Raw genomic sequence first — 14,735 nt, forward strand, 5'->3', positions numbered from 1 at the left:
TGTTTTGTTTCGCCAGGGATTATGACATATTTTATTGTAACAGGTTTATTATTGTTGAAACAAAATTATTTGTGTTCAGTTTGCCTACCTTTAAAAGGGAAACACTTGTAAAGGAAACCGTCATCACTTCATTTGTTCAGCGCGCGTGGGTCGTTTAATTAACATGATCCAGCGCATGTATAAGCTTAAGTATACAAAGTTAAACCAGTGAATTCTTCGCTCGAGTGTCGCACAGTTGCCGATTATTTATAAACACGCGTACGTTAAATGTGCTGATATTCTAGAAATTTCCACACGGCGCATGCGTACTGCGCGCGTGCATTGCGTCTTCTTTTATTATTAGTCATCAGTATTTGTGTTTTGGAGTCGAGCGCAGCACGGACAGAACGTAAACATCTTGATTTTTTTTGGTAATCATCAAAACGATTTACGCGGTATTTGCATCGTACGATTTACGTTTGTCATCTATAAATCGCACCGAGGAAGTAGAGCCCACGCGGTCGCCGTGCGAAATATGCAATTCACATCTCGAGACACACGTAAGTTTGGCATGCGAAAACAATCCATCCGTCAATCCTTGACCCGAATTTATCGCTCGCGTTTTGTGTTGTGTGAATTGTAATTGCTATGTAACTGTGCCTTTTTAGTCAATTTGTCAATATGTCTGACGAGCCAGTCGTAGTGCAAGCGTTTGAGAAACTCGAACTGGAAACAGCCTCATCCAGCACCAGCAGCAGCACTAGGAAACCTATCACCACCCCAGAGACAGTACCAAATCCATTTATGAGGCGCAAGAGGTCCAAGTCGCTCTCCAGCATCAACATCTTCAGCACAACTGCATGCACATGCAAGCACCACATCAATCGAGTGAAAAACACCACCAGCTTCAAGCGGAACATCAATAAGAAGATACTCAAAGAGCCTGTGCTAAAAATACTAAACAAATGTTCCAAATGTAATTGTGTGAAGAAGTCGGCTCAGAATAAGGATGAGCAAAGACTTAAGTTGGAGAAGTTGTTTGGAGATTGTGCTGCTGAGGGGCAAGAGACTGATTTTAGGAGCATTGTTGATGGCTGCCAGCAGCTGAGTCTGGCAAATGCCAACGACGGGGTGCAGGACTATTCATTGCCAAGTTTTAAATCAGTTCGAACATCTAAGAGTGGTGCGTCTACGTCGAGAACGGAAAAAACGGACAGCTCGAATGTGAACGCGTCATGCTCGCATCAGGCGCGTATGTCTCCGCCGTGTGACGTGACCATTGACGAATTGGCCAGTTATTTTGAGACGTTTGTGCATATTCCGAAAAAGATGAGTTCGATGGCGGAGATGATGTATACATAAAGCTATACATTATGTTGTATTATACACTGTTCTAATTCATTATATACATATGTTTAATGACATTTGAATTAACATGGATTTAGATTTAGAATGATGCGCATAAGTGTAGTATAGATGTTGAAAAATAAGTACAACTTGATTTAAGTTCTGTTTAAACAATTATACTACACTTATTCTGATAAATGCATAAAAATCTGTGAATTCGTTTGTTAGAGTTTTTGACTTAGAAGACTAGATAATTTAATGGCCACAAAACAATTGCAAGACACGAGCCAAAACATATTTATCTGGAAATTTAAAGAATTAATGTTTTTTTCGCTTCTGTTTGGATGTTTATATGATTTTTATTGTTTTGTAAGAAAGAAAACATACAATTCCAAGTAAAAAATTTGTTGAGACAACGAAAACTATTAGCAATATAAGTCAAATTTAGAAATATTTGAATGTGATTATTAATTTCTACAAAATTGCAATTTGATAAAGAATTCCAGACTTGTGAGGCCTGTGGCTCATGCAATAATAATGAAAACTTGTCACTTGAATCTGAAATGTGGATACTGTTAGTGTTGTATGTACATAACAAAATTAACTCTTGTGAGAATCACGAACGCGCCCAGGAGAAAGTGCTCAGTCATTAAAAAGGCAAGAATGTAATCGCTGCAGTGTAATAGTATGTAAGTTCTTACTTTTGGCTGCTTGAATGTACGCTCCTACTCATCGGAAAATTTGCCATCGTTGTCTTTGCATTGCCGTTTGATTTCCGAACGTGGTTTGAATTAAATTATTACCATCTGAGTTATGAAACTTGTTAAAATTCGAATACTTGAATTAATAAAACCGAATATGTAGATAATTATTTTCTTATAATCCTAACCAAGGTTATAATCTAATCTCAAAATCGAGTGTGAGTTAATGTTTGTCTTTTATTGTTCCGGTAGTATGTTATTTATGCCTACTTTGGTTTTAACAATTCAAAAATATTAATATTGGCGCATTTATATATTTGTCCGGATGTTAGATAACATATGCCGTGACCTTCTTTTATTAGTGATTCTATTGGCAAAATTTACGTCAAACTTTTGCAAATAATTGATTCATTTTATTCTAATGTTTTAATCATTGGATAAGTATCAAACTCGCCTATTACAAATAATTAATTAATAAATACAATAATTAATTACGTAATATGATATATTGTAATTGAATACTTAGATTAATGATATCGTAATAAATTAATTTGAATGATGCATGATACGCATGCGCCATCCGAATTTGTACTCGCGCGCCTCTGGCGTGTCAATTTGTAAAGTGAAGTAGCATTTGTTGACTTGTTTAGTCTGCTGGCGTCCTTTGCGGTTTGGTGCGCGGACTTCGAACGTCTTTCCTGATTTTATTCGCAATCAGTGCGCGCCCCCGCTAATAATCACAACACATTATGGCGTTGCAGCCGCACAGCAAGAAGCGCGTCTGCTATTATTACGACAGTGAGTACATTTTATTATTTTCCCGCAATATTATTCATCTAACCTATCAGCAAAATGCGTTCGGTTGGCGGCATTCGTTTTCAATCATTGTCGGAAAGAAACAAATTTTAGGAAATTATATCACGTTTATGTTTAGTTATCATTGATATTTTTATGTTTCCTGTGCTAATGTTGGTGGTTTGTGCTTTTAATTGTGTAAATATGATCATTACACGGTTTTGTAAAGGCTTGTACGATTTTCGTATCTATAAGTCGAGATGTCCACCGTAGACTCGACATTTGGTCGAAGTACCGTAGTCGTCCGCGCGCTCTGATTGGTCGACGCAGTAGTATGGCGGCGCTACGATGCTACTTTCTACGGTGCATCGACCTTGTATGGGAGTCGAACATGGTCATCTCACCGATAATTTTGTAATTTGAGATTTAATTATCGCAATTTGTATCACGTTTCAGGTGATATTGGCAACTATTACTATGGGCAGGGACATCCCATGAAACCGCACCGCATACGCATGACTCATAATTTACTGCTCAACTATGGGTTGTACAGAAAGATGGAGATATACGTAAGTTTTCCGCGTGTTTTGAACTGTTCAAATGATTTTTAATTTTTATTGGTGTTGATTACCAGCGTCCACACAAAGCTACCGCGGACGAAATGACAAAGTTCCACTCGGACGACTACATCCGATTCCTACGGTCCATCCGACCAGATAACATGTCTGAATATAACAAACAAATGCAACGGTTTAATGTTGGTGAAGATTGTCCCGTCTTTGATGGACTGTATGAGTTTTGCCAACTGTCCGCGGGCGGTTCAGTTGCTGCGGCTGTGAAACTGAATAAGCAAGCGTCTGAAATTTGTATCAATTGGGGTGGTGGTCTGCATCACGCTAAGAAATCAGAAGCATCCGGATTCTGCTATGTTAATGACATTGTCCTGGGCATTCTTGAATTGTTGAAATATCACCAAAGAGTATTATACATTGATATCGACGTGCATCATGGCGATGGTGTCGAGGAAGCTTTCTACACCACTGATCGTGTTATGACCGTTTCTTTCCACAAGTATGGTGAATACTTTCCGGGAACAGGTGACTTGCGTGATATTGGTGCAGGCAAGGGCAAATACTACGCTGTGAACATTCCTCTACGCGACGGCATGGACGACGAATCGTACGAAAGCATCTTCGTGCCAATCATTAGCAAAGTTATGGAAACTTTCCAGCCCAGCGCTGTGGTTCTTCAATGCGGCGCTGATTCTCTTACAGGCGATCGTTTGGGTTGCTTCAATCTGACAGTCCGTGGACATGGTAAATGTGTGGAGTTTGTTAAGAAGTACGGCCTTCCATTTATGATGGTTGGTGGCGGCGGTTACACAATTCGCAACGTTTCGCGTGCGTGGACCTACGAAACATCTGTAGCACTAGGCGTAGAAATCGCTAATGAACTGCCTTACAACGACTACTTTGAATATTTTGGTCCGGACTTCAAGTTACACATCAGCCCGAGCAACATGGCAAATCAGAACACAACAGAATATTTGGAGAAGATCAAAACGCGTCTGTTTGAGAATCTGAGAATGTTACCGCATGCGCCCGGCGTGCAAGTTCAAGCAATTCCCGAGGATGCTATCAATGAAGATTCCGACACTGAAGACAAGGTCGACAAAGATGAGAGGCTACCGCAGAAGGATCTGGACAAACGCATCGTACCAGAAAACGAATTCTCGGACAGTGAAGATGAAGGCGAAGGAGGCAGGAGAGACAACAGGAGTTACAAGGGTAGAAAACGCCCACGGTTAGATAAGGGCGAGAACAAGGAGAGTGCGACTGAAGAAAAAGCAAAAGAAGAGGTTAAAGTAGAGAAAGGTACTTATTACTGCAAGTTTTTATAAATATACCATTGTAACATTGAATCTGTTTGTTTCAGGCGAAGAAAAAGAAGATGTTAAACCCGCAGCCACCGACGAAGCAAAGAAAGACACGGGACCAACACCGTGACACAACCAATTACATTCTAAGTACAAGTGACATTAATTTGTTCACTTATCAATAAATCAATCCGAGATCGAGTTACAGGCGTGAAATGAACCCGACCGTGCGGTATCTTATCAAAAACATTTGAATTAAACAAACAAATCGAAACTGTGAATGAATTTGAACCCGGCCACGATATTGTTCAAACCGATTGTGCTGACATTTAACGCAATTACATACAACATCAGTTAGAAGCACGGAATGAAAAGACTGTCCTTCAATTGATTTCAATAATTTTATCCTTGACTGTTAACTCGTCGCGATATTTAATTGTGCTGTAAGAAAGTTTAATTTATAACAATATCGATGTTTGAACAGTTTTATCAAATAAATCCATGAATACATAATTCATTGTAATGTGCATCTGGCACAGAAATTGTTTTGTGTATCTGATGTGAAATATGACTGCAAGGAAGGGCTTTATTGTGAGAAGCTCAAGTGTTACTTCTATACAGAAAAATACTTCTTCCTCCAAACATTGTTCAATATTATTTTTATATGTCTATCTAATGTTAGTGATACTTATCTAAAATTAATTAAGTTATTCTCAAACTAGACTAGGAAGTAGGCAGTTCTGGATGGAATGCAACAGACAACCACAGAAATAAACTATTTCTTATATTAAAGCCAATGAGTATTAATTATTTGTTACTATTACAGTTTTTTTAAGGTTTCAATCCATATTGATTGGCATGCTCTCCACTGATTGATTATTAAGACGATTGAGATTATTGATACGCACCTATACTACTCTTCAAATTTTTAAGAAATGTTCATTTTCTTAAAATTTGTATATTTTACATTCATTCCGGGACTACTGCCTGTATCGTTCAGAGATGGCACTAGCATGAACTAAAAATCATAAAATAGAATTGTACTCTTTATTTCTGTATTTATCGGCAAACATGGGCATTCGGCACGAGAATTGTGTTTGTTTTGAACACAATTTACTTTCTTATCGCTTCAGCCGCGTGGAATGCAACGCATGAGATTCACGAGTGCCGTCGTTGAAATCCCCTTACGCCGCATGCAGCATATTCTAGTTTTGTTAAAATCGCGGATATAAAGCCTATAGCAATTCGTGCACAAGGTCACGTACCATCGACGCGCCGGCTTTGCGCATCTCTTGCTTTCTTATCGTTGCGTCGTTGCTGCTTTGGTTACGGCGTATGCTGTCGGTGGTTTGCAGCCAGTTTCGTGCCGGCCGGTGTTTGATCCAGACGTGTGTTGATACGAGTCGGGTATTGTTTGTTCTTCTGCTTTCTAAATTTACATTGTATTCGATCATCAATCGACTATTTAATTGTCAGTGGCGGATTACGGCCTAGGCGCACTAGGCGCGCGCCTAGGGCCCCGGCTGCCTGGGGGGCCCCGGCTGCCTGAGGGGCCCCGGCTGCCTGAGGGGCCCCTGGCACTTATATGTCCCATATAGACATAGTAATTCCACAAATACTTCATCACTTGGTTTTGACCTCAGCCTTTATGAATAGCGTATTGGTTTTCACTTGGCGCCCAAAACGGCATTTCACACGTGTTCGCAAAGCAACCGTCACGGATATATAGCTGACTTAAAACTTTTTATCTCCGATTTTATTTCTTTATGGCAAACTGTTTAAAATAAAATTTGGATGTTTTCTGCCACGAATTTTTGTGACCTTTTCTTGAATATTTCGTTAGAAAGTTGTAGCTATAATGCGAGTAGTATATTGCCAATTTTTTTAAATTTCGAACATCTGTGGAGGAGATGAGTTGAGGAATATTCCATTGAGGTTGTAAAATAGCGGGTAACTCTCTTTTTTTGAATATTAATTATTTCGTCTTTCTATCATTTTTTCACATCTACGGAACACGTTGAACCGACGTTTATCCTCCTACAATTTTTATCTGGATTTTTGGGGTGGTAGTTGGATTAAAAAAAAAACAGAGAGTGGTCAGTGAGTCGTTAGAAGAAATTGTACTTAGAAAGTTACATGACTATGGCTTAGATATCACAAACTGTAGGGGCCAATCTTATGATAACGGTGCTAACATGTCTGGCAAGTACAGTGGATTACAGGCACGCATAAAACAACATTCCAAATCAGCTGCATTCATACCATGTGGAAGTCATTCTTTAAATTTGGCTGGGCATACTGCAGCGGAATCTTGTTCTGGAGCATTACAGTATTTTATGTTTTTGCAAAATATATAACTTTCTTTGCTGCATCTACAAGACGGTGGAATATTTTAACTGAATGCATGAAGGATAAGAATTCTAAAAGTATCAAGAGAATAATTGATACACGATGGTCCGCAAGAGCTGACGCTGTTTTAGCCCTAAGACTCAATTATCAATGAAAAAAAATGAAAAACAAATTTTTTTATTATCAACATTTTTTATATTGTATGTGATGTATTAACATCAGAAATTACTCGAAGGGGCGATGTCTATATCAATGTTCGTAACGATTTTAAAATTTTCTTTGATTTAAAATTAAGCCGTGTTGAGACTAATAATTGTGTAGAGCGATTATTGTCTAAGTATGAAAAAGATATTGAGCCAGAATATTTCACTGATGAGTTAACTCATTTTCTAAAATTCATACAAGAAGAAAATATTAGAGATCCACATGAAATGTATGCAACATTAAGCAATGGTCTAAAATCACAAACGAATGTTGAAGTAGACTTTGCGGCGCCCGTACGCTAAAACTATTAATTTTTCTGGGCTAATAACCGTTTTTGAAAATTTTCGGATTTAGGGGCCCCAAACTTGATTTGCGCCTAGGGCCCCACTGAAGCATAATCCGCCACTGTTAATTGTTACTACTATAGTAATGTAGTAATAATTATAAAAGCGGTAGATATTTGATCGCGGCCCGTGTGCACACTTATGCAACTTACATGGTTCGGTGTCGGTCGCTAAATGAATTGGACATAGCATCATCATTACCTTCGCGTAAGTTACTTTTAATTCAACAACACATATTGTATTTTTTCTATAGTATATGAATATATTATTCTTAAATCTTAGGAAATGTTTCAACTTCTTTTCTTTTAATTACAGAACTCGCTGTGCCCTGGCGACTGATGCGCACAACAATTCGTAAGTCTATAATTCAACCATATTTTTAATTCTAATTTACGCGACCAACATATATTGCCTCAAGACGTACATCAAAAGATCGCGATAGCATGCCTTTTTTTCTTCGAATATTGCAAGACGGTGGAACATGGGAACCCTTTGTGATACTTTTTTTTTATTCTAGTAACTGTCTTTAATTGGCCGCCAACATTTGCCCTTTTTTCAAAATTTTCAAAACTTTCGGTGGAACAAGGGTCATATCTCGCAAACCCTTCGTGAGGTTTGTATTTTTTCTTCGGATACTAGTTGCGCACGAACAGCTTGAGACGAGACACCTTCTTCAGCCGCGTGGAATCCAACACATGTGATTCCCGAGTGTTGTCGTTGAAATCCCTTCACGCCGCATGCAGCAAATTCTAGTTTTGTTTAGACCGCGGGTATCGTACCTATTGCAATTCGCGCACACGGTCGCGAACCATCGACGCGTCGACTTTGCGCATCTCTTGCTTTCTTATCGTAAACTGTCGCGTTGTTGCTTGTTTGGCTACGGCATGTGTTATCAATGGTTTGCAGTCAGTTTCGTGGCGGGTGCTGTTTGATCCAAACGTGTTTTGAGCGACTCGTATTGTTTGATCGGACTTCTGTTTTCTAAATTTACATTATATTCGACTATCAATCGACTATTTAACTACTATAGTATTGTTGTTTAATATTTGAGCGTTTAATTTACATTGTACAAATTCGCGAAATTCGGTCGTAACTGCCTCAAAATGGCCGCCAGAATTTGCCCTTTTCTTGCATTTTTTAAAACACGCGGTTAAAATAGGCCATATCTCGCGAACCCTTTATTATATTTTAGTTCTTTCTTTGTTTAATGATAGGGCAAGAATGCATTTTTAAAATGCACCCCTGAAGCCCCGCGAAATTCAGTCGTAACTGCCTTAAAATGGCTGCGAAAATTTGCCCTTTTCTTGCATTTTTTAAAACACACGGTGGAAAACAGGCCATATCTTGGGAACCCTTTGTAATATTTTAGTTTTTTTCTTTATTTAATGATATGGTAAGAGTGCATTTTTAAGATGCATCTTTGAACACCCGCAAAATTTTGTCGTAATTGCCTCAAAACGGCCGCCAAAATTTGCCCTTTTCTTGCATTTTTCAAAACACTCGGTGGAAAACAGGTCATATCTCGGAAACCCTTCGTCGGATTTTAGTTTTTTTATATTTAATGATAGGGCAAGAGTGAATTTTTAAGATGCACCTTTGAACATCCGCGAAATTCGGTCGTAATTGCCTCAAAATGGCCGCCAAAGTTTGCTCTTTTCTTGCAATTTTCCAAACACGTGGTGGTAAACAGGCCATATCTCGGAGACCCTTTGTCATATTTTAGTTTTTTCTTCATTTAATGACCGAGCAAGAATGCATTTTTAGGGTGCAGCCTTGAATTCTCGCGAAATTCGGTCGTAACTGCCTCAAAATGGCCGCGAAAATATGCCCTTTTCTTGCATTTTTAAAACACACGGTGGAAAACAGGCCATATCTCGGGATCCCTTTGTCATATTTTAGTTTTTTCTTTATTTAATGACAGGAAAAGAGAGCATTTTTAAGGTGCACCATTGAATTTACGCGAAATTCGGTCGTAACTGCCTCAAAATGGCCGCCAAAGTTTGCCCTTTTCTTGCATTTTTCAAAACACACGGTGGAAAACAGGTCATACCTCGGGAACCCTTCGTTGTATATAGAATCCAAGTGATTTTTGCCGAATGATTTGAAGTTTTTTAATGCGATTTTGCACGCAGAATTCCTGTTTTGCTTATCTGTATACTATATACTATTGCGTGTTGTCGTGTGCCGCAGTTTTGTGTCGGTCGTTGGTTGGGTCGGACGTGTTTCTCGCGGTTGTTATCGTTTATTTTTTAGTTTGTTATTCGGTAAATCGCGTTCATTTCGATCGTCCATCGACTGTATTTAGTTATTATTGACGTGTTTAGTGTTTTATTAGTAGATAATCGTTAATTTTCTTTGCGTTTGTTGTGTGAATTGCTATCAACTTGTTTACATTTCGTGCTCGCGAAATACAGATAACATGAACCTGCAACATCTTGCAACGTTTGTTGTGATATTATTTCGTTTAGTTACGGTATATCGGGGTTTGTCGTCGTGTTTGGTATTTTGCCCCAGGAACATGGACAATGTTCTTCATTGAAGCCGAGACAGAACGGTAGAGTGCAGAAGTTTCTATTTTCCTTTTCTGAAATTATAGTCTCCGCTATTGTTTTCGAAGTCTTATTTATACGCGTGCATTTAAATCTTTGCTTACGCTGGGTTAGAATAATATCTTATCTTGTATTCAAATGTGATTTAATTTTACTTCTTGGTGAATTAAGCGCCAAATATTTGCCCGAGGATCATCTTTTGTCTACCAGCAGTGACGTCCGTCTTGTCCATGTTCCAGCGACTTTCAGACACCGCGCAAAAAAAAGGTAAAGTGTACATTTTCATTATTTTTCTTTACTGCAATTCCATTTAATTTATACGCGGCAGTTAACTTAGCATAACATGTATTTTTATTGCAATATCAAATTTGTATACTTTTGAACTTCTATCATGATTAATATTTATTTAATTTTAGAATTTGGAGCGTAAAACACCCACTTAGGCATATACGGTGATAGAAAATACATCCGAGAATCCTCTGCCACAATATCAACCAAAGGGACATGTACCAGCCAGAACCGGAGTTGGGCGGTTGGGCGACCGCCCAGGGGCGCCGAACTTTAACGGGCGCCGACTCGCATTTGGCCGGTTTTTTCGTATGGGTTTGACTTGCAGAAATCTCGCCCAGGGCGCTAGTAGTGCTAAAACCGGCACTGTCGTTGCGCAAGGAATTGTAGTTTTTTTTATTATAACACGCGAACGCGGTCTTACTGCAAATTCGGAATAATTATCTTAGATGCGGAATTTAATTCTGTATCTCCCAGTATCAAAATTTATTTAGAGAAAATTCCGTAACACAAGTTATATTAATAGTTGTGTATATACGCACTTATACTCGTTGCGCTAGGAATTGTAGTTTTTTTTTTATTATAACACGCGAACGCGGTTTTACTGTAAGTTCGGAATAATTTTCTTAGATGTGGAATTTAATTTTGTATCTCTTTGTATCGAAATATGTTGCTAGAAAATTCCGTAACGCGAGTTATATTGATAGTTGTGAGTATACGCACTTGTACTCGTTACGCTAGGAATTGTAGTTTTTTTTATTATAACACGCGAACGCCGTCTTACTGTGAGTTTGGAATAATTTTCTTAGATGTGGAATTTAATTCTATATCTCCCTGTATCAAAATTTATTGCTAGAAAATTCCGTAACGCGAGTTATATTGATAGTTGTGTGTATACGCACTTGTACTCGTTGCGGTTGAAATTGTAGTTTTTTTTTAATTATAACACGCGAACGCGGTCTTACTGTAAGTTCGGAATAATTTTCTTAGATGCGGAATTTAATTCTGTATCTCCCTGTATCGAAATTTATTGCGAGAAAATTCCGTAACGCGAGTTATATTGATAGTTGTGTGTATACGCACTTATACTCGTTGCGCTAAGTATTGTAAGGTTATCAAGAGTATACATTGTATTGCATTTAATCGCTTCACGATTGTTGTTGAAAACTGGCGGAGTTGCAGTAATGCGGATAAGGGTATTTGCCAGTTGGCGCACTGTCTAGATTTAATTCGTCAAGAGGTCGTTTCTAGAGAAATTGTCCATGGGGTTGTTTAGTTTGTTGCAGAAGTCGCGTGTGTAACATGTGTAAATTTGGTTGTGCAGTGTGATTTTTACTTGAAGGGTCAAATTGTTTTTTTTTTCGCTTTTTTGGGATAGATCTTCCTAATTTTTTTAGTCCTTTGTGTTATCCTGTAGAATCATTATTTCTAATTGTTGCTCTCAAAGGCGTACTATCGAAAGAAACGCAATTCCAATTGTAACGCATTCGAATAGTCCGTCGATAATGTTATAATAATATAATTTTATAATTTATGATAAGATTACAATTAGTATGATTAGCACACGGGAAACCGGCAAGAATGTCATTTTTGTGTTTCAATATGCTAATTCTTATTGTATTAGGAGTCTAGCAGGCGAACGAAATGTTATAGGATTACGATTCTTTTATCAGATTTTAAGTATTAAATTTGTTTATCTTTTTCATATATGATTTGTATTATTAGGACACGGGAATCCTGCAAAAGAATAATCTTTGTGGTTTGATGTACTGATTTTCGGTTGTTTTAGGTGTTTAGCGGGCGAACCCGATGTTGTAGGACATTCATTATTCAATGTGATTCTAAGTATTCTAGTTGTTTATCATTGTCATATTCAACATTTGTGTTTATTACAAGGGGAAGCCACAAAAGTGGTATTTTACCACAGAAGAATGCCCCTCCAACTGCATGGTGCACACGTGTTTTGTTAATTAATCAAACGTGTGGACGTTTTCTAGCGTTTCTTGATATTTTATAGCATTACTTGAATCGATTGACAATGAGAGGCATTTAGTGGTAACATTCCAGTGTAGCGCACAACGAATGATTTGAGTGATTCTTTGCGGAGCATGCGTGGCGTCCTTCGGATATGTTTTGGTGTCTATGGATATTTACTGGAGTTCAAGTTAAACTTATGTGTTTGACGTGAGTACAAGTGAGTACATTTGGAATCTCCGTGTGGAATAGTAGAGAAGGGCATATCATCAATTACATACAATTTGCGGAAACGTGTTTGTACGCTTTAGTCCTTCATTGATAAGAGAACAAAGAAGTACGTAGCATCAAATATAATTTGACTTTTATTTAACTTTTTAAATCTTACTGTTACCATTTTGTAAATTGTGAATGATTCAGTTAATAAAGGATAATTGAAGTTTATATTTTTGTTTACATGTGTCCCTTGTGTTCACTTAGTCGTTTCCAGGATTTGTATGAGGTCATGTTGTACTTTAAGAGTACACCATAGTATAGCATGGTATAGTAAAGTGTAGTATATGTACGCTGTTGTTTTATTTTACTATAAGATATGAAAACATAAATAGAAGAAACCAATAAGATTTGATAAGAAAGCCGCGTGGCTCTCAGGTGTGCAGCACATGTTGCTATCCAGTAGATCGATGGTTCGATCCCCAATTATAGAAGGCATTTTTCTCAAATATAAAAATAACAGGTGTAATTTGGGTTGCATATGTAAACTCAAATGAAATATAAGAGAAATTGAAATACAAGTGAAGGCAATAGAGAAATAAGAAAGGAAGTAGAGAGAATAGAAGGAAGAGAAGAAGAGAACAGAGTAGAGAAGAGGAGGAGATAGAAGGAAGAGAACAAGAGTGGATCAGATTTTTAAATTTTTTGGCCCGTGTCGTTAGACAGTCTAAGGCCCACTACTTCGATGTGTCCATTGCTCCCGGCCCATCCTACAGCTACGATGTCTCTACGCTTCATCCCTGGAATTATCAGGCATATCAACAATTTTTATGGTGGGGGATCACCCCCAGAGAGAGGGAATTTCTTAGAAGGACTATCCTTATAAGATCTTGTTCAAATATTTCTAAGTTTTAAGTCGTCTCAAGAGATGCGACACTTAAAAATATTCTTACAAGTTCTGACCTGTAGCTGAAATGAAAGAAGGAGCACACAAATCACACAGGATACCTTAACAATTTTTATAGTGGGGATCATCCCCAGAGTGAGGGAACTCTCCTAGAGACCTGTGCCTGAAATGATAGAAGGGGTATACAAATCAAAGAAGTAAATATATCATACTATTTCTTTATTAATAATAGAACACAAGTTTAGATTTTACAGGTCAGCAATATACACGTCGCCATATAGAAACAGGACTTACGACCTGCTTAGCCGCGCACATATAAGCAAGTACCACTTCGAACAGTTCTACGGGAATAAGGAAATTAGCAAATAGTTCATTTTCTACGTTATTGAAAATGAAAACAAATATACAGGGTGTTACAAAAAGAAAACAACTTCCTTTTAAAATACACACCAACAACAAACTTTCAAACACTACAAATATGGCTATTTTTCACGTGACATAAAGGGAAATTAATATACAGGGTGTTGCAAAAAGAAAATTCATAGATCGGAACGAGACACTCCAAAACAATAAATACAGCTCATTTATGCATGGAAAAACAATCAAAACCTGCAAGTATAGCATATGTTCACTCAATGAAAAGGAATGCACAGAGTGTTAGAGAAAGAAAATCCAAAGTTCAAAGTTCGTAACACCACGATACAGGAATGGGCAGGATGTTATACTCGTACAAAGAAAACAATTTACAATAAGATGTAATATTAGTTTTTTAATAGGTCCGCTTGAGATGCTAGCGAATAGTCGACGGATCGCCATAAATTTACACTAAGATACGTTAATTGTAGGGCTGTACAAATTAGCCGGCCAAGCCGGTTAAGGAAGTTAACCAGGCTAATTAGCTGGCTGACTACTCGGCTTAGCCGGTTAACCGAAATTAGCCAGGCTAATCAGCTAAAGGCTAAACCGGCCAATTGGCTAATTTTATATTTTATACAATATCTGTTCGGGCCAAGTCCGACAAACGTATTGATAACGCGGCGAATTGTTATCACTTGCATTTGGAAACAAAGATATTGTATAAAATATAAAATTAGGCAATTGGCCTGTTTAGCCTTTAGCTGATTAGCCTGGCTAATTTCGGTTAACCGGCTAAGCCGAGTAGTCAGCCAGCTAACTAGCCTGGTTAACTTCCTTAACCGGCTTGGCCGG

At 38.0% G+C, this 14,735-nt stretch overlaps 2 protein-coding genes and 1 long non-coding RNA gene across 3 annotated transcripts; all 3 read left to right on the forward strand.

Moving 5' to 3' along the window:
• Window positions 1–67: 67 nt before the first annotated feature.
• Window positions 68–2,194, forward strand: LOC135793364 (uncharacterized). Its single transcript, XM_065304297.1, has 2 exons — window positions 68–539; window positions 648–2,194. Exon 2 carries the CDS (start codon window positions 661–663, stop codon window positions 1,339–1,341), a length of 681 nt encoding a protein of 226 aa, XP_065160369.1. The 5' UTR covers window positions 68–539; window positions 648–660; the 3' UTR covers window positions 1,342–2,194.
• Window positions 2,195–2,664: 470 nt separating this feature from the next.
• Window positions 2,665–5,490, forward strand: LOC135794025 (histone deacetylase HDAC1). Its single transcript, XM_065305154.1, has 4 exons — window positions 2,665–2,825; window positions 3,279–3,391; window positions 3,457–4,696; window positions 4,758–5,490. Exons 1-4 carry the CDS (start codon window positions 2,777–2,779, stop codon window positions 4,826–4,828), a joined length of 1,473 nt encoding a protein of 490 aa, XP_065161226.1. The 5' UTR covers window positions 2,665–2,776; the 3' UTR covers window positions 4,829–5,490.
• Window positions 5,491–5,936: 446 nt separating this feature from the next.
• On the forward strand, window positions 5,937–12,139 carry LOC135794142 (uncharacterized). Its single transcript, XR_010548817.1, has 4 exons — window positions 5,937–7,802; window positions 7,911–7,949; window positions 8,113–10,411; window positions 10,561–12,139. It is a non-coding gene; the product is annotated as an uncharacterized lncRNA (long non-coding RNA).
• The last annotated feature ends 2,596 nt before the right edge of the window (window positions 12,140–14,735 follow it).

The sequence above is a fragment of the Atheta coriaria genome, unplaced genomic scaffold (assembly GCF_025399875.1).
Source record: "Atheta coriaria isolate IRGN ID8LTWV9N9 unplaced genomic scaffold, Caltech_Dcor_3.1 hic_scaffold_6_pilon, whole genome shotgun sequence".
Lineage (NCBI taxonomy): Eukaryota > Metazoa > Arthropoda > Insecta > Coleoptera > Staphylinidae > Dalotia > Dalotia coriaria.